This window comes from Anas platyrhynchos, chromosome 24 (assembly GCF_047663525.1).
Source record: "Anas platyrhynchos isolate ZD024472 breed Pekin duck chromosome 24, IASCAAS_PekinDuck_T2T, whole genome shotgun sequence".
Lineage (NCBI taxonomy): Eukaryota > Metazoa > Chordata > Aves > Anseriformes > Anatidae > Anas > Anas platyrhynchos.
Window position 1 is genome coordinate 6093039 of NC_092610.1, and position 23645 is coordinate 6116683.

General features: G+C 43.9%; 1 protein-coding gene across 18 annotated transcripts in view; it reads left to right on the plus strand.

The window, feature by feature from the left end:
• The window catches only part of HIVEP3 (HIVEP zinc finger 3), a 305019-nt gene that overhangs the window by 258367 nt on the left and 23007 nt on the right, over positions 1-23645 (plus strand). For all 18 annotated transcript variants that reach the window (XM_013095706.5, XM_038167234.2, XM_013095702.5 and 15 more), the window contains one exon: positions 20584-20759. In XM_013095706.5, the coding sequence (XP_012951160.1) occupies positions 20584-20759 (176 nt within the window). The remainder of the gene's footprint in view (positions 1-20583; positions 20760-23645) is intronic.

Consider the following 23645-nt stretch of genomic DNA (forward strand, 5'->3'; position numbering starts at 1 on the left):
GCATGGGCACAATGTTGAAAGTAAGAAAGCGCTAATGTATTGCAAAGGGAACTTGCAGGTGGCAGCAGCCTATGGAAATGGAAGAGCTCTGGCAGGTGCCGGTCCCGTACTGTGCTCTAGCCATAGGGCCCATGAACCTTTATAATTCGCAGCTTGACTTCTCCAGCAGAGAAAGTCACAGCGATTTCTGCCACTACACCGCCAGTCCCGGGTGTATCGCTGCTGTGCAGCGTTAAAAATCTCCAGGGCACCTCAGCATAAAGTGCTCTCGAGTATCTCTGCTGAATTGTGGGGAGTTTTAATTTCTTGCACTGAGGAGCAGTGATTTAAAATAGCTTCTAACTCGCCCCCCCTCCTTTGGAAGGGGATTTCATGGTCCTCCTTTTCCTGCACAGCCCAGAAAGGCTGGAGAGCAGAGGACGTGTCAGCAGTAATGGCAGCTGGTTATTTTTGCACAGTCTCCGCAGCCTTCCTGCCGTCTCTTAAGAAGCGTGAGTCGTGTCACCAGAACCGCCGAAGCCTCCAGCAGCCAAGGTCACATCTGGAGCAGCGGGTTCGTGAACCGTGCCTGGAATCAGATTGCTGCAAGCTCCTCCACAGATGGCCCTGTCAAGGGAAGTCCCAGCTGGATGGTGATCCCACGGGTGCTGGTGGTTGTTGGCAGCTTCCTGCTGCTCAGTGTTTATCCAAGAAAGGGGAAGACGAGTGGTTTCGAGGAGGAGTCGCCTCAGATTCTTGTGGGGTTTGGTGTCAGCTCGTCTTCAAACAGCAGCACGTCTTCCAGCAGTCTCAGCTGGAAGCAAGCCCATGTGTCCCATACGAAGGCGTGTGGATGAGAGACCCCCAGAAGCCTGTGTGTGTCCCCCGTCTGGCTTGGGAAAAGTGCCACAGTCGTAGAATAAACACGGACGGTTGTTTCTGTAACTTTCTGGAGAGAAATGGGAAAGTATTTTGGTCTCAGCAGAACTGAGCATGATACACTGGCACTTCTGACAGACTCCCTCACAGACATGCAAAATATGTAGAGAAAGAGTTCTAGGCAAGGATTTATGTGATGTTTCAATATATATATATAAAAAGGGAAGTAGCCTGAAGTGTTAGTGCAGAAAGGGGTTTCCTGAAATATGTGAAAAAAGGCCTTTATTCCCTTGGATATAGCACTTTCTGAGTAGGCTGGACCTTGTCTGCAATGAGCCATTGCTGCTGGTCTCATCTCAATACACATCCAGGTGGGAACTCAGTGGAGATCTCTGCCTGCTCCTTGGGCACTATCCTGGCTCCATACACCCCAACCTTTCTGCCTGCTGGGCCAGAGCTTCCCCAGCAGTGGCAGAGAGCTGCGAGCTGCCTGCCCTTGCTCTCCCATGACAGACCCCTCTGTGGGACTTCAGCACAGGGGATTGAAGCCTATTTCTGTTATTCTGTGAGGAACACCTGCAAAATCAGCAGCCATAAATAGGATGTCACCAGCAGTGTATTCCTGCCTATGGAGTTTTCATTGCACAACTACTTCAGCAGTGTGTAGATGACTGAGATGAGATGAGGGGAATCCTGCCCCAAGAATCAGTTCAAGTTCAAGCTGGAAAAAAACCCACACTGTGCTGCAAGTTCTCCATTTCTCCATCCTCCTTTGCATGATTGCAGTCAACACCAGCACCATCCTGCTGTTATTTGTGGGAGCTCTGTCTAGGCAGGGATTTTTCCTCGTGCATTCAGACTGCATTTGAATTTTACTGACTCTTCATGCACAATGACTCTGAAGTGCAACCTTTCCCATCTGAATACAGAAGTAAAATTTGTCAGATGCTCGTGCGACTCTTCTGCAATGTCCTGTTCTGCATGCTAGCAGTATCACTCTGCGTCTACCCCTGCCCTGTTTGGAAAAATTGAAAGAAAAACTAATTTCCTTGTGCTTTGTCTGCATAGAGCCCTCTTTGCATCTTTTTGTACTGCAAGCTCGCTGCCTATTATGTCAGACATGAGCTGGTGTCACTAGTGAGGCTCTCAGCAGCCCAGCACCACTCTGCCTGTTGTCTTTTTTTGTTTGGACAAATGTCCACTGCTGCCTCTGAATGGTGATAACCCTCGCTGCTCCCAATGTATTACTTCTTAAAACTTCCTTCCATGCTGGAGAAAGTGCTCTGAAAACATCACCAACCTTCTTTCTCCTCCATCAACTTATCTCCACTTTGAGAGGTCTACAGAAACGATGACAGCTCACGCTGTCCAGTACTGTCCTGTCATTTCCCATACTACCCACCAGTGTCCATCTGCTGTCTTTTCATATGTCCTTTATATATGTCAGGAACTCGTTAGGGTATAAACCAGCTTTCCACTGTGTTCAGTGCCTGCACGGTGGACTTGTGAGGACCACGTTAAGAAAATAGTAGGGTTTCTGTCTTTGAAAATGTTACTGGTTTCCATGTGTGCCAGGCACTGGATCTGCACCACTGGGGAGTGAAGTCACTGTGTGCAGAAGGGACGGCAGGGCTGAAGAAGGCTCATTAGGGAAGCTAACGAGCACTCTGCAGTGCAGGGACACGATCCTTAGGAGCTCAGCTGGGCTCACTGGCTTCTTCGTCTTATGAGCTACTGGAAACCTGCTACTGGTGACAGCTCTCAGTTGCTCCTGCTTCAGGCTAAATGTTGAACGGGAGTCTCAGAGTGGAAGCCCTTTGATGTCACCATCAGGCTCTCTCAGGGGGCTTTTTTTAAAATTTATTTTTTGTCCTTGTTAAATGCTCTCCTCCGCCCCCAAACCTTAAAATCTTCTGCTCTTTGCACACGCAGCCATTGGCACGTTTTCTCTCTGTGTTATCTCTGCGAGTCTTCCATGGGAAACTTTCCAAGGAGAGCCTGTTTCACAGTCCCTTCCAACCCACAGGGGAGGTGGCCGGGCCCGCAGCATTTTCCATCAGTGACCTGGGAACCGGTCTCCTCCTTCCTCCCACTCCACATTCCCTGAGGAGAAATCCGTGCTGCCGGTGTGTCTCCGTGCCGGAGATGGAGGGACCGCATCCTTGCCTTACTCATTTCCCAGCTGCTTTGCTGCTTGTGTCTCTGATCTCACCCATGAGCGTGGCAGAGCGGCTGGGAACAGAGAGACCAGCGTGGTCCCGCGGTCCTTGCAGGAATTCACGGGGGGCGCGTTACATCCTGGAGCCACAAGACCCGCATCGGCCGCTGGCGCTGAGTGACAGTCCCGTGAGAACGCCTCCGTCGCTGGGGTTTGCAAAAGCATCTGCGTGTTGTAGATCTGTTATCTGCAGTTATAAAGCTGCATCTGTAGGAATGGTTTCTAAAATTAGCAGGTTGTTAGTGAGACTGTCTGTGGCTGAAGAATATTTAGGGACTTCTAAAAGAAATTACCTAGGGTATGCATACATGCTCCTTAAGCTACAGAAGAGTGTGCTCTTGGCATAATTGTATTTTTTTATTATTATTATAATCATTATACACTGAAACTTTCTGTACAGCAGTCATATAATGCACCAGCTAAAAGCAGATGCCTTAGAGAAAAGTTTTCTTTTTTTTTTTTTTTTTTTTTTTTTTTACAGCTCAATTGCTGAAAAATGACTAGGAAAATAGCATTATGGGTTTTCCAGATTTTTTCCTCAGTAATTGTGGTAACTAATATGTTTTGGTTCCAAGTTAAGAGCTGAGGGTTTTGAACTGTAGGTCCTGCAAGCACAACTTTGGCTCTGCTCACCTCCTCACACATCATCATGGGTAATGAAGGCTCTACTCCTGGTTACCCTTGTGCTGCCCTGTTTTCTTCAATTGCTCTGCAAGGGTGATCGAAGCTGCCTAAATCATTGCGTTGATTATGTGCAAGAGAGAACAGGATCCAGCTCCCTCTCTCTAGGCTTTCTTGGTTTTTGCGGGGATAGCAGGAGAAGAAGGAAATCTCAACTTTTTAAAGTTGCTGAAGTCAGAAATTGTGACTCAGATCATGCCCTGGGGAGGAGCAGTGAGGTGGGAAGGGGCAGTTTCAGAATCCTTTGCAGTGAGAGGTCCTGGAAAGCTGTGGGCCATTGCAGAAGACCTCATGGCTGACGGAGAGTGGCCCTCAGGGATGCCAGATTTTGTACAGATGTGGGAAGAGTAATCACTGGAGATGCGAGCCACCAAGCTAGCAGGAATTCAATTCCTTGGTCAACAATTTACAAGTTACTGGACACAGTTTACTACCTCTGAAGGAAGCCTCCCCTTGACCTTGCTATCAGCACACGCCCAGGCCCTTGCACTGGCAGGTTAGGTTCCTGCCCATATTTTGGATGTGAAAACACCAAGAGAGCATCTTCCCGACAGGGTCCATCCTGGTGTTCCTAGATTCAGCAGAACCAATGGCTTACTGCCTGTAGCCAGTTTCTCAACACAGATCCTCACCGTGGACTGCAATTCCTTGTCATTATTAGAGACGAGGAGGCTTAAAATCTTCTGATCCTGCAAATGCAGATGAGTGTCCAAGAGTTGAGCTGCTTCACTTGAGCTCATCTGGAATCTCTTACAGCTCTAGCAGTGCTCTGAAATGTTGAAGGACAAAACTTTCTTTTGCAGTTCCTGGTGTTTCTGCTGTCCAGTTGGACTGATGGTATCTCAAGCCTCCCTGGGATTAGTCCTCATTTCCTTGCTTGGCCTTGACAGAAGACAGGAAGCACAGGAAATGAGAAATAATTAAATCATTTTTTAAGAAATTGGTTTGTCTTGGATCCAGCTTGAAGGATGGGTAAAGGCTTGGGACAAGTTTGAGTCTCATGTTTCCTTGAAGCATTTCTCTATCTCCTGGAACACTGTACAGAATTTCATTAATAATTACGACCCCTAGGTCTTACAGAGCGGAATGAAGGCTGACATGATGATCTACTTGTAGGTGATAATCTAAGACCAATCCATTAGATCCTCCGGGATGTTGAGATGTCATAATAACCTAAGTGGCTTTGGGTATTTTGTCAGTCATATTTATATCTGGAGGAGAGCAGAAACTCATCAGCCATCAATACTCACTGGTGATAAGGGCAAGAACAGACTGGAAAATGAAACTTATTGAGTACTTTTGTTACAGGGTTATTGTGGTTCTTAGATTGTCTTCACTCTGGCTTTTTGTACTGTTTTGTTGCCTTTGGGAAAGAAAGGACCAGGCAGCTGGACCTGCTTTTATTTACTATGCTCGAATATAGCCAGAGGCTTTTTGGCTTCTATGCTGTAGAAATAAATGTAGTCTATTATTATTATTTATTGTTATTACTTATTAAGAGCTTTCACTGGGGAGTTGGACCTCACTTAGGGAAATGTCAGACTTGGTGGAACCGCTATATTCCACTCCCCCTTCCAGCAGCCGGTGGTCGGCGGAGCCAAGGCGCGTAATTCAGAGCAGTCAGCTGGCAGGAAACCCTCAGGATCCTGCTAGTGAGGAGAGGTGTTCTGACATCCTGAGGTCAGCAGCAGGCTAGCCTGGGGAAACGCACACTGCATTGATCCACTTCAAACTGTAAGGAACCTTGAAGGACTCCTCTGATGACTCCTGTGACCCGTCCATAGCTCTTTCTCACTTGTGTCTTTCTGAAGGACTTGATACTGCAAAGGGGGACCATTTATCCTGGAAAAAACACCCTGATGTTTCCAACCATCTCCCTGGCTTCTGCTAGAGCTTCACATGGGATTGGCAGTGGGGTTGTCTGGGCTTTCTTGTGAAGGCATTTGGAAATCAAGCGTTCGTCTTGAAGAAGTTATTCCATAATGTGCAGCGTATCAGGTTCACTTCCAAGATTCTTTGAAATCAAGGCACTTCCTGTTATTTCAAAGCGTAACCAGGCTGCTGCTTGGATGGAGTTTGCATTATTGGTAATGGCAGGCAGTCTTAGGATTTGGTTTTTATTGTGCCAGCAGTTTATGGATGGGTATTCATGTCACTGGTGAAGAAGTGAATGAAATTCAGTACTCCCTGCAGGGCCCTTGCTGGAGCTGCTGGAAGCCTTCTACACTTGGAGGAGCAGTGTTTGGGTTTCTATTGCTAAGTAACAAAAGGACAAGGATCAAAACAGCTCCTGAGCAGCATCCTCCCCCCAAGGCTCCATACACCTACATGGAGAGCTGAGCTCCATAACCACACTATACAAACTAGAGAGGGAGACTGAGTTCCCCAGGGAGAATTTATCCAGTGTGAAATGATCGCAGGGTGGAGGCGGAGGAACCGGAGAGGAAGTTTTATTTTCTTTCACCGTTCCTGTTGTTTTTATAGACTCCTCCTGTGATGCTCCCAAAGTCTGTCACTGACTGAGCAGTGGGAATGAAGATGTAGGAAGTCACTGTAATGGTATCCTTGCTTCAAAAATCTTTCAGAAAACAAGCTTACTTGTAAGGAAGATGGACTGAAGTCCCATGAGACAAGAAGAGGAAAACAGATGTGACAGAGCAGACATCTGTCAATGAATGGGTTTATTCTGAGCCATTTTTCTTGCTCATTTGTATGGAGAAGTTGATCCTTATTTTTGTCTACGCATATCTTAATTATAACATGATCAGCATTACCAAAACTGGCTGATATTAGAAGGAAGCTGGAAGTAACCAGTGATTCCTCTATTACATCGCAACCTTCCTGAGAGAAAGGGGTAACTCTGCTGCTTGCAGGGTGCTTTTAAAGTTTGCCTGAATGAATCAGTTGCATCACACCATACCTTTTCTTTGTCTCATTAAATACATGACAAATTTTACTGGAATAAAAATGGCTGAAAATTTCCTTTCTCTCACTTGGAGTACTCAGGGAATTTTAGTAGGTGGCCTGGCCAAGCAATAAGTAAACACGAGAATCCTGTAGGACACGACATCCATTGCCGTCAGAACCAAGGACATTAGGAATGAACAGGGTTCTTGGCCAGTGAAAGTGTCTTTAAGTTGCTAGTACTATTGAAATACCAGGTTCTGTAGCTCTGACTGCAGTTCATTTCTCATCCACCCTAATACATGCCAAAAGGCTCTTTATTGTTCATTCAAGTGATTAGAAAAGTTCATGATAAAGTGCAGTTGTGACTGTTAAATAATAATAATAAAGATTTTGAAATATAATATCACATCTCTTCCAAAGCTTGTCCACATTAAGAACAAGACTTAAAAAAATCAAATCATCACCTAAGTTGTACCCAGATGCGTAAGACTTTTTAAGTGGGCAAAGACTGTTTAAGTGGGCAAACATGTATGTATTGTTTCCTAATTTCAGATTGTTTGAATTTGTGACTTAAAATTTTTGCTGCAAGACATTTTCCATTTGAAATATAGAGATGAATTGCAAAGAGTGATTAAGGCACGGATTCAAGATGCTTTAGTCCTCATGCCAGATTGGTGTGTGGGCATGATAACTGCAGTTATCTCTAAGATCTGTCTAAGCCATGAAATGAAGCCCAGCACAGAGATGCCTGAAGTCCTGAGTGATGAAATCCATTCAGGGCAGGACAGGGCTGGGGGATTACTTGTGCACGGCACCGATAGTGTGGTTGAACAGCCCTGGCCAGTCCCTCGCAGTGGTGTGGAAATGCTCAGCATCAGGCTGCGTTCATCTCGCAGATTGGGATGAAAGGATCACTTGCATAGTTTGGGTGAAAGGTTTGAACTCGGGGCTGAAAAGCTATTGATGTGTGAGTTTGGTCTGTTCAGTTCTTGTTCAGTTCTTTAACTTCTAAGTGAGTGTTTCTTGTTGTTACTGAGATGATCTTTGCCATTTCTTTTGTCTGTTCAAGTTGCAGCTTGCAGCTCTGCAGTAATGTTGGCAAGCAGGTTATTTCTAGTACATGAAATAAGCTGAGGAGCCATGAATTAACAGTGGATGTTGATCTTGGTCTCAGTTTTCTTGCTGTTTCTTGTCCCACTTAGTGAAGTGTAAAGTGGTTTTCAAATGCCCCATTCAGATCTGCAGCACTGTCCAACCCTTCGTACTCCCACTGCGGAGGCGTAAATAATCACCCGAGGAATGGGACACAGGGGACCTGGGATCCAAGTGCTTTGCACCATAGCAGTAGCAGAACAATGCAGCTAAATTTCCCTTGTGTGGTGTTTGTCTTAATTACTGTTTTTTTTTTTTTTTTATGTCCAGAAATTTGGCTTTTTTTTTAACACAACAGTGATTTAGTCTAAAAATGTGCAGTGTGTCTTTTTTCCTTTTTTTTTTTTTTTAATGAAAAACCAACCAACCTCATTAAGTATCATCTTTATAAGTCTTAACACAAAAGCAATTAGTATTCAGGCTAAGGATAAAGTATGTTTGATGTGTTGAAGACCTTATGGAGTTGGCTGCTACATTATAGCTTTATTGTAAAAGCAAGTAGATGGCATTTTCTTTTCCTGCCTGCCTGTACTTCTGGTGACTGTAGATGGGACACCTTCAGTTGAGTGACAATGATGTCAAAAATCAGAGGAACTGCAGAGGTTTAAGCAATTATTAGATGAAATTAATGTAAGAAAACATAAATACAATTTTGAACAAAATGCTAGGAAAGAATTCCCAATCCAACCTTCTTTTAAGTGTCAGTTGAATTTGTTTCTCAAGGGATGTGATGAAATTCCACTCCATAATTTAAAAGTAAACGATGTAGCAATGGACTGCATAGAGGGACAGATGTGATTTTTTTGTCTGTGTACCTGTCCCCAAGGCCCCTAGGTGTGTTCCATTGAGGTGTAAGTTGTAAATGGGATATTTATTTATTCCGAATAGGCTGGAGAATAAAAAGGCATGTATCAGTGTGGTGTCAGAAGAGAAAGTGCATTTCTCTAATGTAGTCACTGGAGTAAATGGTTACTTACCTTGTCCCATGGCAGGAATATTAAGAGTTTATCACCGTGACTCATGTTAGGTAACCGGGGCCAATCTGATAACAGCACTCCCCTGTGCTGCATCTTAGTGGTATGGTGTCCAGAAAAATCTAAGCCTGGGTCAAAAATGGAGCAAACAAAGCACCATGAACCCCTCATAATGGACAGGCGCTGCACAGAGAGCTTGAGGAGGAGACAACCATGTCTGGGAGACAGTCAGCTTAACAAGTCCTCAAAAACTGAAATCTTCCAGACCAGCCATTGCATCAGGCCCAGAGGTGTTGAGCATCCTCTGCATATCCCAGTTAGATCAGCAGGGGATTGAAAGCCAAAGGAAATTCACCCACAAATGGAAACAACATTGAATCAAATGAAAGTGCCACTCAGGAAAAGCAGATTTTTGGGGGGCCAGAAAAAGGCCGTTGAGAGGCTCCTCTGATTGTTGCATCACAGATCTACTGGTACTGGTATTACTTACCTGTGTAAGAAATAACCATCTGAAAACAAGATTACTGTAAGGAATGGACTTGACTTTGAAAAGGACAGAATTTCTGCCAGGCTACTACAAATTCTGTTTCTCAAGTGGAAAAGTCAGCGATGTTTAAAGAAAAAAAAAAAGGCTAATTAATGGCATCAAATTTTCAGTAAATGGCACAGAAAAAAATCTGCTTGAAATAAATGTGGAGGTAGCTGCAATGTGATGGTATCCAGTGAACAGTGAGGTGTTGTGTACCCTAAAAGCACATGTATGTCAAAAGTGGGTGGTTCTTTGTGGAAGCGCACAGAAACGCACCATCCAAATGCTTCCACGTTTGTGCATCTCAGAAGTCAAACTCTCACAAAGAATTGTATTTCCTTGAATGCTGGTAACTGTGTTAAGATAAGCTCTAGTGTGTGATAGCAGCTTCAAAACAGAGACCCTCTCTCAGGATAGGTCCTGAAGCTATTGACTATTCAAGAGTCGTGGATAGAAAGCATTAATATAGGCACTTGCTTATGTGTCAGTTAAACATACTCTGTGCGGTTTTAAATAATCAATAAGTTTTAATTGGCCTCAGTCTAAAACAGTTTCTTCAAGAACTTAATGATCTGTTTAGGACTAACAAGTGTTAGAGAGCCTCACGTACTTCTGAAAATACAGACACCGCAATGAGTGGAGTTAGTTCTGAGAAATAAAATACTGGAGTAAGGCCATTAAACACACTCCTTCCTTCTTGACATGAAAAGCGACAGAAGGACAAGAAGGCAGCCTATAATTAAAACAGCAATGGCATCCAGAATCACTCATAGCACTTAAGAAAATAGTTGCATAAAGAACTGTTTTGGGAACAGTGAGTATCTGTGTCAGTCGAGAGTCACTTAGGGTAAGATTGGTTAATGTCAGATTCTCTGGAAATTGTTTAATCAATTCTGATGGGGACAGAGGAGACAGAAATGAGATTGAGAGGTCATCAACGGGGATTTCCATGCTAGACTTTCTCTGTGAATATTTTATGAATCAGCTGTGTGAGTCTGGCAGTTTTATTTTTATTTTTTTTTCTTCATAATTTCTTATTTTATTCTATTTGTATTTGATCTTCAAAAGGGAAAGATGGTGTTGGAGGAGTGCCCCAGGAACAGTGTGTGTGCTTACCCCTGCGGTCTCTCGCATTGTGACCCACCCTGTCTTAGTGGTGCTGGGGAAAAAAGTCCAGTCTTGCTATTGTGCAGCATAATTTGTCCTAACAACAAATTAAGAAAAAATTCTTAATTAAGAAACAAGATTTGTTTAAGGAAATCTTCCAGAATGGACATGTAGAAGTGGAATGCAGATGTGTGTTTTGATGCTGCCTCATGTCCTTGTTATTACCCAGCACCTCAGCAGCTAATCCTTCTTTTTCTTCCTTCCTTCCTTCCTTCCTTCCTTCCTTCCTTCCTTCCTTCCTTCCTTCCTTCCTTCCTTCCTTCCTTCCTTCCTTCCTTCCTTCCTTCCTTCCTTCCTCTCTCTCTCTCTCTCTCTCTCTCTCTCTCTCTCTCTCTCTCTCTTTCTCTCTTTTTCCGTTTATGTCACAGTGATGGTGGGATGAGGTGTTCAGATGCCATGCACTCTGCAATAACTGACTTTTGTGTGGCATCTTCTGAGGATATGGACACATGGCCCAGTCATTACACGAAATGTGAGAGCGTATGGAAGTTTTTGCATTACCTCTCTGCTCTTGCAATTGAGCTTAATGGAAAGGAAGCCCAGAAGGAATTGATTAGCCTGTGCACAAGATCATTGTAATTCCACATTTCTTCATGCTTCGGTGGCTAAAGCTGACCACCTTTGCAATGATGATGCACACACCGTGCAGTGAAATGTTTTCACCTTGCAGTAAATGCACTTTCATTTTTTTGGTCTGCTTTCATCTCTAAATGCATTTTAGTAATCAAAGGCTGGGTTGTCACCTTATATAAAACAGTGTAGTATTATTTACATTGATTTTTTTTTCTGAAATAGACGTGTTTTTAGAGCAGCTTAGAATGACAATTAAGTGATTAGAGCGTAGAGAGTTGTATAACAACAGAGAGAACCATAATGAGTAAAACTGTAATTTTACTTCTAATAGACTAGAAAAGGTCTGATGCCACAACCCCAAATTAAATCAAGCTTTCACTCAAGCATAACATTCAGAGGAGTAATAACAATCTGCACTGTTTCTGCAGTTTACATCCATATACAATGTTTGCTGGTGTTGTGCTTTCTTTGTGCTGGATTAATTTAATTGAAGGAGGTCCTGTGGTTTGTGCAGGACATACCACACTGCTTGAGTGCCTGCTCCAGGTTAGGGAAGGTCAGATCATACAGCTGATGGTGGAGCTTTCCCCTGGTGCAGACCAGCTGACACCATCACAAATCCTCTTGTCCCTTCTTCCATCAAAATAGGCTCTACTGGCAAAAGGAGTTGCTTTCGCTGATGGAAAAATGCATTTTACAGTCGTTCTCTGCCCGGTGTTTTTACGCTCGTAAAAGCTTCTTTTGTGGATTTGGGTTGTTTATGCATAGTTTCTGTATTGCTTTCACTCTGGCTGTTTGTACTCTTGGAGACCGCTGTGTGTGTTACAGAGGTGTCAAAATTTGTGTCAGCTCTTCCAGTGAATTTACAGAGAGAAGTGAAAGGTACTTTAAAGCCTGAATACGCAGGAGGTTTTATACAGCTTAAATCTATGCCACACTTTTGTGCAGGGTAAACCTACTTGAGGACACTGCCCATACTTTTTAATGATTAGCCTGAATTTTTTATTCCTTACTTTTAATTTGTAGTTCTTAGGATAACCATCAATACAAAAAAATGTCTTCCCATCATGCCCATTCTGCACATCTTCCCAGATGACTAGCCTGTCCCTGGACCTTTTATCGTCTCTGTTTTGGTATGATGTTTGAACCATTCAGTTTTTGTATGGCTTTCTCCCAATTCATCCTTGCATCCGTCCCCTTCAGCAGAGAAATTGTTTCTTTCGTTTTTTTTTTTTTTTTTTTTTTTTTTTTTTTCTGGCTTGCTGGTGTCATTCAAATTCTGAAACACAAAAACCTGGACGCAGTGTTCCAGATGTGGTCAGATGAAGAGCTATTTCTTTTGACTTCATGTTTCTACACTGACCTCCCCACATCCTGGTGGTCTGGCTGCCTCGTCACAGTACAGAGCTATAGGAAGCAACTCCTGTGGCTTTTTTCCATGATATATGTTCTCTGCCAGTGTTAATTTTTGTAGGCAAGCTGGAGAATCATTGATCTGCTTTCGGACAGTGCCTTGACCACCCATGGTGCTTCATTTCTGAAGCAGCTGACATGTCCCACACAGCCCCAGTGCCACTGAGGTCGTGCTGACAGAACTGTGATCACAAGGAGTACAGTGTGAGGATACACCCACTTTATTGTTTCCTATTCAAGGAAAAGAAATGTGGAAAATTGCCTTAGGTAAAATCTGAGCTATGAGGACCCACCAGGGATGTTCCAAAAAACAGACAGGGTAACTTTGGCTTGAGCTGTCCTGTGTGATTATTATTTTTTTATTATTATTTGCAGTGCCATAAAATTCCTACTCAACCTATCTATGCTCAAATTTGTGCAGAGAAGAAGCAAATGACATACATTTATTTCTGAAGTTGTCGTTAGAGTTTCTTGTTGAATCAATGTGTACTTTGCAGTCATGGTGATCAGCATTGCTGGGAAGCTAGATGGGCATTTGGCTCTGAGGGACACCAGCACTGCCAAAGAGTACTGGTTTCCCTGTGAGCAGATCCTCTCCCTGTGCTTCATGTGTGCCACGACCATGCGAATTGTGTCCCAGTCCTTCAGTCAGCGGCTGACCTCATGGCATAAAACACAGGGGGTTTACATGCCAGAAACCTGATGGTCACCTCTTTTTTCCTAAGCAAGTTAGATGGCCATAAGCAACACCTTCCCCTTTGGAGGCACTGAACTTTGGTGGGACAAAAGATGCTAAGTGCAAAATACTTCAAAGGGCTGCTCTGAAAAAGTACGGCCTTCTTTTGATGTGACTTGATATCCAAATAATAATATTTGGTGGTCATATAGCTACACCTGATCAGTTATCTAAGTAAGATCAGTCAATGTTGGTAGATCTCAGAAACAACAAAATAATTTCCATGACTAGTACACCCCCTGATGTACACAAATGGGGATTCAATCTCCTAATAATGTATTCTTCAATGCTTTATGACTATTTCATAAAAATGTTTCCCAGTAAGCGACGCACAGTTGGTGTGCGGTTCTGAATGTAGTTCCCCCCGTCATGGATGGGATATAACTACAAGATTTCAGCAAGCCTGGAACTGATAACACAGCAAAGGAGATCACAAATGGGTGTCCATGAAGACATTCACACTTTTTGTAGTGAAATTAAATCTCCAAAAATGAATTAATGTCCTATTTTTGTCTATCAATATTCATTGCTTGGTCATAAGATATTTTACAGAGCCTGGGGCCTGAAAAGCAGCTTGGAACAAAAGTTCCTTTTTTTTTGGGGGGGGGACTTGTCAAGGTAGTTTAATGTACTGCACCACTTGCAAAAAGTGAGAAATGTTGCCTTGCTCCTGCCCCCCGCCATGTCCTGCACTTTTCATCAGTTTCCCCAGACCCTACTGATGACCTTGCAGTGTGGCAGGGCTGGCGAGGATGGACAGGATGGCACCAGCCACGGGCAGGTGACAGCTGGGCATGTTGCCTTAGAGCAGATGTGAGATCACTGGCTTTAGCCCAGACTGATTCAGCTTTTTGCCTTCTCTGGGTGTCCCCTGCTCTTCACACCTCCTGCCTGGAGGATGCGGAGTCTAAAGGGAGGTTTTCTCAGTGCCTTACAAAGTGGTTGGAGGCATCCTGCAGTGACCACCGTGGCAGAAGGCCACAACCTTTATTTACACCACATCCCTTTCCACACAGATGGTCTCATGGTCTTGTAAGCCCACCAAGGTGACTTGCAGAGTTTCTTGGGACAGTTCTGCAATTGATACTCCAAACTGAAAGCAGTCCAAGGAGGGAAAACAGTAAATCCTGGCTTTGGTTTGCTTAAGCTGCTGGGTACTTCCTCTGCAAAGAGATGAATTGCACCTGAGCAACACATTTAATTGCATTTTTTTAGTTAAAGTAGATGGTTGGTAGATACTGTGGGTAAATCTGTAAGTTTTCCTTCTTTAGTGTCAGTATCCAGTAACATTGTGAATTTACCCCGTGTCTGCTGGGATGGAAAGGAAGTTCATCCCAAAATATGGCAAATGCCTAGCTGAGCACCAGCTGTGCTTCCCATTTTAGGCTTGCAGTAGCTGGTGATGCAGATGACTCTTAACTAGTCCATCTTCCCTGATCTGCATCCAAAGGCATCTCATGTTGTTCCTGTCTCCTCCTTCCTGGTCCGTTGCTTTACCTGCCAGTCCGTACTGTTTCTTGCAATTCCTTGCTCTTCATAAACTAATCACATTACTCACATCTTTATTTGAAGGGCATAAACACAAACTCTAGAAGCCATCAGATGACACCATTTCTCAAAGGAGCGTGTGGTTGTTTATACTTTACATCTTTCCTCCATACATATGAACAAACTCGGGGACATGGAAACTCAGGGGTGAGATGTGTTGCTTTTTCCATGTGTTTCTAGTCTCTGCTTTTTTGGAAGAGACATAAGCAAAGCTGCAGGTTTTCACCTCCAACACAGAGTGTCTGCAGCCTGCAAGCCTGTCGTGGTGTCTCTTGGTTTTGCCCCTCTGTTGTGCAGTTGCAGACCTGAGGTGTGCAAGGAAACTGATGCGGGCAGCACTCCTGAGAGGGAGCTGTATTTGGCATCTTTTAATCCTCTGCCCACTCTGAGCTAAAAGATGGAGACCTCTTGATAGAGCCTATCCATCCACCTCCTCTGCATGTGCAAAGAGCCCTGTGCACTGGAGACATCATGATCTTTGGGGACAGGAGCAGCCTGGGAGTACCTGGCTGTCCCAGCCCCCTTTCCCATGGCAGCAGCACATGGTGCTGTGGGCATGGGCCAGCTCTGCTATCTCTAAAGCCCTCAGCTCCATCAGAGTGAATGATGCAGATTAAGAGAAGATTTAATACCCTTAAGCCCCAGTGGGATTCCCATGGGTCCAAGCCAGCTATTTGTCTTTGAATTGCTGCTGATTTGTTATCTGAATTAGATTCCACTAAAAATGAGCATCCCGTCGCTTCAGGCACTGTGATGTATATGTGAAAAGAGATAGTCCCCGTCCCAGGGTTTCACGGAGCAGAAGGGACCCTGAAAGTTTGCTGCCTGTGAGGTGCTCACCTTGGGTAGTTTAACTTAGTGTAACTCTTCTGGTGTTGGACCTTGTCTGAGCTGTGGATACCTAATTCAAGAGCAAGATGATCTTTGCAATTACACCTTCATGCCAGGCTTTTTATGTAAGCCTGGGTGCTGGGGTCTCATTCAGCTCTCACTTGTCTTCATTGGGATTGCTGGGGATTGGGGAGTGCTGCTTGCCAAAGCTCTGTTGCTTCAGACAGGGAAGAGGGATTTCTGTGCCAGGGCCTCCCACATCCATACCCAGCTCTCTCGCTGACCTGCAGTATCACTCTTCAGAAGTTCCTTTGTTTGTCTTGGTGCAATATTCCTGTCTGGTAAATCAGGATACTAGAAGGTTTATATGATGCTTTTAGAAACCTGGAAATGACATTGTCTAGTCTGGATTTTGTAAAGAAATACTTCTGTTTGTTCTGCTGTATCTTGGCTTGATTTAAGGGAGATTTCCTAGTAACTGTCTGGCCTTAAGGATGCACCTGTGTGTGTGGTGATGCTTGCAAAGACTGCAGTCTTGTAGGGTCTCCCACCCTGTGTTTCTCTAGGGCACACAGGGGGTGGGATAAGCACTTCTGCTGCACATGCAGTTTCAGAGAGGGTATTGCTAGCATCACTGGGGAAGAAGAGCTCTAATTGTCTAGTGGGGAGCTATGATAAAGGCAATAAACTTACTAGTAATTAGTGATGTTATAATAGCTATGCATTTATCAGCAATCTGTCAAATTTTTCAGGTGGCGTAAGACATAAATTAGATTAGCTAATACCATAACGAACTGTCAGGGACTTCCAAAAGATTTAGCCAAGCCAGATGAGTGTGCAGCCTGATGACAGATAAAATGTGCCATCAATAAAACCAGAAGACTTGCACCGAAGGCAACAACCAGGGCTGCTCAGGTCACTTGACTGTGAACTAATTGCAGTAGCTCAGGAAAGGGATCAGATATCTGATTCCTGTTACTGTGTACCAGAAATGCACATAGCAAACAAGTACATTTAACAAATGTCAAAACCAGTTGAGGAAATACTTGTTCACTCACTGCAAAATTAACCAGGGGCATTCTGTACCATAATGCTCCACTGAGCTTACAGATTTTGGAAACTGGCAAAGTCGGGGTACCTATGTGTAACTGGCAAATAATGTAAGTGCAGCTGCTGTGCTGAGGCTGTGACCTGCAAGGGCACATTGGCAAAGACCTCACTGGACAAGGTAATTTCCTGGCAGCTGTAGGAAGCAGGAGAGAAGGGGTGCTGCAGCCCAGCTGTGTCTTATAGCCAGCACTGAGTCCCCCAGAAACCTGCTCTCCATTCCTGCCTGTGAACCACCAAAGCTTCCTTCCCCCTCTGCTTTCCAAGCTTTTATCGTGTGGTTTTCAGCCACAGGAAGATTTTTGGATGTTGCTCACAGCACTGAGAAAGGAAAAAAAAAAAAAAGTGTATATGGCTGAAAAGGATAGTCAGATATTTGCCGCAGCAAATAGTAAAAACTAAACCTCCTAAAACCTGCAAAAGAGTAAATGCTTCATGGTTTTAGGTTTCAACAATGTTAAAGGGAAAGAGTTAAGACAAACTTTCCCCAGGTTCATGTTATCCTGCCTCCTGACAGCGGCAGCCTGCTCTGTGGCCATCAGGTCTCTGAAGCTGGTACTGTTCCTGGCAGCCAGCAAATACTGCCAGGGCTCTGCCAGCTCCTCTTGCTCTGAAAGGTATTTGTAGTGGTTGCAGGACGTTCAACAAATGTGCATTTGCTAGTGGAACAGAGCAAATAAACCTTAAGAAAATGCATCAGATAACAGAATTTTTATCCTTTTATGTGTCTGTTTGAAAGAACAATTTTCCAAATTAGTCTCTGAGCTCGTAATGGCCAGTTAGCCTCCCGGGTTTCAAATCATCACAGTATTAGATTGGAGCCGTGACACCATAGGAGGTTTAAGTTGCTAACTACAGGATTATGAATTCCACAATGCTCTGGAAGAGAGGTGCAGACTTGCTGACACAAACTCCAACTGTGGCTATTAGAGGAATCTGGTTACAGCAACCACCACGGAGCAGGAAGGTTCCTCATCCAGGGTAAATCTTCACGTGAAATGAGCTGTCATTGATTTGTCTTTCTGATGCAAATCATATGAGCATATTAGATTCACAGAGAAACCCGCTTCATATTGAGGTAATTATCTCCACAAACATATTACAGCCTTCCATGCAGACAGATGCCATTTGCAGCAGCCTTCTCCTGTGTTGTGGCAATATCACCTACCTTGCATTCTCCTTGTTTGGGTTCATATTTCTTTAGGTCACCTCTCCTTTTCTGTTTCCCTGCTCTCCCTGCATGCTTTGTGATATGTAGAAAAATATCTGTATTGAAGGATGGCTTAGTCTCACAGAGTGTCAGATAAACTGCAATGCCTAATTTCAGATTAAATCACGTGTCACTTTTTATCCAGGAAAAGCCGGCCCTGATAGCTTTAATGAGGCCGACAGAGGGACCGTGGGACACAAAGGACTTACTTAGAGGTTTCCATGTGAGAGTGTAATTAAGGGTAGTGCAAGTACAAGACTGATAAAGTAGCAATTTCATTTTTTAAATGGCAAGGTGATTACCAGCATAACGACAGAAAGAAAGGAGGGGCAGAAGGAAGCCTGAAATATGAATTGGAACAGGAGAAGGGGGATCAGGATTCCTGAGTTCCTTTTGTTGCTTTCCTATTAAATCACTTACTGACCAAAGAAGAGACACTGGCCAGTCTAACCATTAATTATGGGTACCCTGGAACTGGTATCTGTAAGGTTAAATGGAGGTCATTGGACATCCTGGGACGGAGGCTGGCAGTCAGTGTGTGCTCTTCACACACCAGCTCAGTCCCCTCTGGTCAAATAATGAGAGCCTTGTCATTTTTATTTAGTTATTTTTATTTATTTATTTATTTATTTATTTATTTATTTATTTATTTATTTATTTTGTGTGTGTGTAGATGGCATTGCTGTGGCATCAGTTACAGGAGATAGAGTGCATGGGAGTATCTGGGCTGCCAGATGACCCTGGCTATGGTCTGGAGAACTTGTGACGCAAAAGGACAGAAACACAAGCTGTTCCCCCACGTGCAGCTGTTGGCACCAAGACCTGGTTATGCTGGTGATGCAGCCAGCATTCCAGGTTTGAATGGGGCTGTCTATACACCCATTTTTCCCCTGTTCTCTAGCTTGTATCTGAACCTGCTTAGAAAATCTGCAACCTCATCACCTTCATGTGTGAGCAACTCATCATCTTGTAAGCATCTGTTCACATCTCTCTGAAGCAGAGAAGTGGCCATGACCCCTCTTTACAGATGGGAGTCTGAGTCAGAGAGACTAGGATCTGGCTGGAGAGAAAAGGTTTAGTCCAGACCTTATGTTTACCAGGTGGCACCCAGGAAAATTGTGAATATCACGTGAAGTAGGTGCCCTGAACACCCACATGGAATTTAAATTACTTGTACGCTTCCTAAATGAATGAAATGAAATGGAGCCAAGGCCATGTGCTTTCTGTGTGGGTAGGAGATGAAAGGGTTCATGCAGTTTGATTTCTCCGCCTTTAAATCCCCACTTTGAGTAACTGGGATGTGATTTTCTTGGATGTGTCCTGTGCAGACCATGTCACTATCGTCATCTCAGTTCAGGGTCAGATTCGTGATCTTTGTGTATGGTTTACTCAGTTTTATTATTATTATTATTTTACGTTATAAGTACATTTTTTATTTTTAAAGCATTTACTATACCTTCACATATTTAAGCACTCAAGCTACACATCTTAGTTTGTACTGCTGTTCCTATTCAGTTTATCTTCAGACTGGCTGCTGTTTTTCCCCATTCTGGTTTGGAATAGGGTTTATTGGGCAGATACTAGAGGGTGACTGATGATGCTGTGTGTCTTCGGGTCTGCTATTAAGATGCTCTAGAAAGCCTTACTTTCAAGTGTGGATGTTCAGAGCTTTTGGAAGACCAGACATATTTCATACTGGATAGAAAAATAAGTTACAAGAAGTACCACACTTCAACAATTTGGCCTCTTTAAAAATCTGAGGGAGGTGATTTTGTGTTACCTTATTCTTCTTTTGCTGCAAGTACAGGAAATTACAGACTCCATTTGCTAAGCTGCAGGAGGCTAAATGATTTGTCTCACCTAAAAATATTTTTCAAACCTGCACCATGGAGCCTTCCCTATGTGCTAATGCATGGACAGAAAACAAATGAATATATAATGTGAAGGAAGGATGACCAATCTTATTCTCTCGGGTGAACCTGTTATGATATTGTGCCAAAGATGAAAGAGCCTTGAGTTTATGGTCATTGCATTTAGTGCTAGAATAATATTTTTTAAAAAAGGATGTTTTCTTGTTTTGTGTCCATTCTGGGTGTTTCTCGCTCTGGCAGGAGTCTGCGCAGGGACCCCAGCGCAGCATCGTGGTCCTTTCAGGTGGCTTTTCTGTTGCCCCAGTGGGTGCGGAAGGTCATGTCACAAGAGATTTATCTGGGATGTATTTTCTCAGTACTTCACACAGTACAGTGACAGACTGTGCATATTTTAAAACGCAGCACAGGCTGCGAGATGATTCAGGCCACCGGGCTGGACTGTGACATATATTACTCAGACTGTTATGAGTGTCTCAGTTCGTGTTTGAGGATGGGGAAAATGAGGACATTTGGGTGACCCCGTGACTTGACCTCAGACTTTGGGCTATTTGTCTGTACAGAGAGGCAGATGTAAGACATTAAAAATAAATAAATAAATAAAATAGAAGAGGAAGAAGGCCTCTGGGCAAAAGCTTTTCAAGATACATTGAATTTAGCCTAATTACCCAGAGACAGTAAATGGTAAATGAGACTGGTGGTGTCAATAACATGCTGAATGAATCCAGGAAAATTGTGTCTACTTTTGAGGTGGGAATCTTCTTTTTTTTTTTTTTTTTTTTTTTTTTATCATGACACCTGTTGCTCATAGGTACAAATCAAACGAAGAGTATGTGTATGTGCGAGGCCGTGGAAGAGGGAAGTATGTTTGTGAGGAGTGTGGAATTCGCTGCAAGAAACCCAGCATGCTGAAGAAACACATTCGCACGCACACAGACGTCAGGCCATATGTCTGCAAGTACTGTAACTTTGCTTTTAAAACCAAAGGTAAGAGACAGTCAGCTCCTAGCTCCTCTGCTCAGTATATTGACTTACAGGCCTTCCTGGGGGCGCTTGCGAAGGGGAAGGGAAGGCCTTCCCAGGGTCTGGAAAACCCCCAGAGCCAGAGGGAGGGGGACAAGGGAGTCTTAAATGGGCTGAAATTTTCCAAAGAGGAGCAGCCCTGCCATAAGCTGATGTGCGTCCTACTGAGCCATGGCACAGAGCACTGGCTGCCCCTGCCAGCCTGCAACGTGTCTGCTCCATCCTCTTGGTGTTTCTTAAAGGGAAAAATCCTGAAATAAAGCTTCACTGGTAGGGGTTTGTGAGCAAAACCACCCCAGAATGAAAGCAGAGATCTCCTGGGTGCAGGCAAACATCCCTGACCAAACACCTGCAGACAGTCTTTGGGTGGCTTTTTATGCTCATGCTCTCAAGATCAGTATTTGCGCTGCACATTTTCATCCTTCGCAGTTGCATGTAGCTTCAACATTTTCTATTTCATATCAGTAGACTTTTTCTCTAAAGGCCTCCATCTCAGGACATCTAGTCATTAATGATCCACAATCTCACCACTGCCAGCTGTTCTTCACAAGCACCCTCTATCATTGCTTCAACCCAAAAGTGAACTTGTGCGAGTAGACTCTATCAAGAAGATGGAAAAAAAAGGCCAAAAATATAAATATATATATATACTGTGGATAAAGTTGTCAAGAGTGCCAGAAGTGCCCAGGTCCTTTGATTTCTCATGAGTCTGGCACTGTGGGTTTCACAGTTCTCCTCTCCATCTTTGGCTGCATCAGGTCTCACGACAAAGATGCTGAGTTTGGTGTCTTAATTATAGTTTGACATACATATGAAAAGTCCATCATCTATAGCTCCATCATTGCAAATCTCAGAAAATAACACAGCTGGGAGAGTTAATTTCTCAAGAATACTGTCATTCCCCCAAAACCACTCTTACCCAAGAAAGAGGCACGGCATGGACGTGGGAGGAAGCATGAGGTGCTACGTGGACCATAGCACGCCTGCGTCTGCACCTCGGTGCTAGAAAAGTGCCCCTGAGGCTGGATGAATCAGGGTGGGCAGCACCCGGAGCTGACAGCTTGTTGGTAAAGCTGGCGGGTCATTTCTGGGTAACAGTGTGTTGGTAATCAGCAAGCGTTTGGGAGCATGGGGAAGTGATACTGTATTTGAGGTCAAATTCTCATCAGACACATGCAGCAGATCCAAGTGACAGTTCTTCTTCTCCCTCCCGGCCTGGAGCTGGACCTGATCCATTACTTTCTCTTTCCCTCTTGCTTCTGTTTGTTCCGAGGTTTTCCTTTGAGAGGTGAATCCATTCAGCCTCTTCCGTCACCTCGCTTTGCTCTCCATCATGCTTCTCTTAGCCTTTTGTTCAGGATGCTGAGATCAAACCATCCTTCTCACCATCTCTCCGGCTGCTTTGCTCTCCATCTCTGCTCCCTTGAAGCGCACAAACTGTCAGCACCGACTGTGCTGATTGCACGCTGCAAATAGATGCTTGCCTCCAAAGGACTTCCCTTCTTCAGCTTTGCAGGAAACTTGTGAGGAAGGTAGCATGGAAATGCTTCCTTCCAAAAAAAAAAAGAAAAAAATCACTCTGGGATTTTAATGCAAAACTGTTTGCATATGGATGCATGAGGGGGCAGAACTTCCCTGGACTTCCCTGGATTAGCAATTTTAAGACAAATAGTTGCATGATGGTAACTTGGAATTGCATGAAAAAGGCTCTCTGCTGGAGGGGGGGAAAGGGGGATCACAGTCAGAGCCCTGGCTGTGTCCTGCAGGCATGCTTATACCCCACGTAACTTTGCAGCACGTGGATAAAATCTGTTTGCTTTGCTGATGGAAGCACCTTTGAAACTGTTGCTGGAAAGCAAGAAAAAAAAATCAGCCTTGTGTGCTGATAACATTGTCAGTTAAAGCCCAGCTGCAGCACAGTTGCAGTCAGTGATGGAGTCCGAAGTGGAGGTCCAGGAGGTTTGCAGAACTAGAGGTTTCACAGCTTATTTTGCAGACGTCTGGGAGAAGTTTGTTTGGGCCCTGATTCATTCGGGTCCCCCTTCCTGGTGAGCTGTTTTGCAACCACAGTTAACTGCAGAATGGAGAAGCTGGAGCTCTTGCTACTGGACTGCACTTGCGAAAGTATTAGCTGAGCTGAAGCTCTTTTAGAAATCAGCTTTCCAAGTTTAATTTTAGCCTTCAGCATAAACTCGAGGGGGATATCTATGGAGCTGTCTTCATTTTGGCTGTGGTAGATCTCTCCAGCATGATCTAATGCTGTAAACTCTCAAGTAGGCTGGAAGCAGTTTAATGTTTTTTTCTTATTATTTTTAATGAGGATCTTTATCTGGTTACCCCTCTCCCCTCTGTATCTGTGTTCCAAAAGCAGGGGAAACTTTTACAAAAGAAAGAGATTTAAGTATTTCCCCCTTTTCACTAATTATGCTATTTATAGGCATTTTGTGCGTTTTTTTTTTCCGTTATTATATTGAAGCCAATCTATGAGATGATTTTATTTATTTATTTATTTGTGTGTGATCACTTAGTTGATGGAAATAGCAGCCTTGGAAATTTTGTTGGTAAAGATTTATTTGATTTCACTTTTCTGGACCAGATATAAACGTGCCTTTTACTGTGTTCTCTACCTCCACTGTAGCAGCACACTCCCCGAAGGTTTGTTACTACAGCCTGAAAGAGGTTTTTGAAGAAGTTAAGCAGCTTTTTCATTGTTTTCTTACCAGGAAGGAAATGGAAAAGTTGCAGTCTAACTGTTTTTCCCCTCAGGAAGGTCAGGGAGAGCTTTTTCCTTGACCTTCTTCCCAGAGGGGACTCAGGAGCCAAGATCCATCCCTCCTTGTGCCTTGCCTC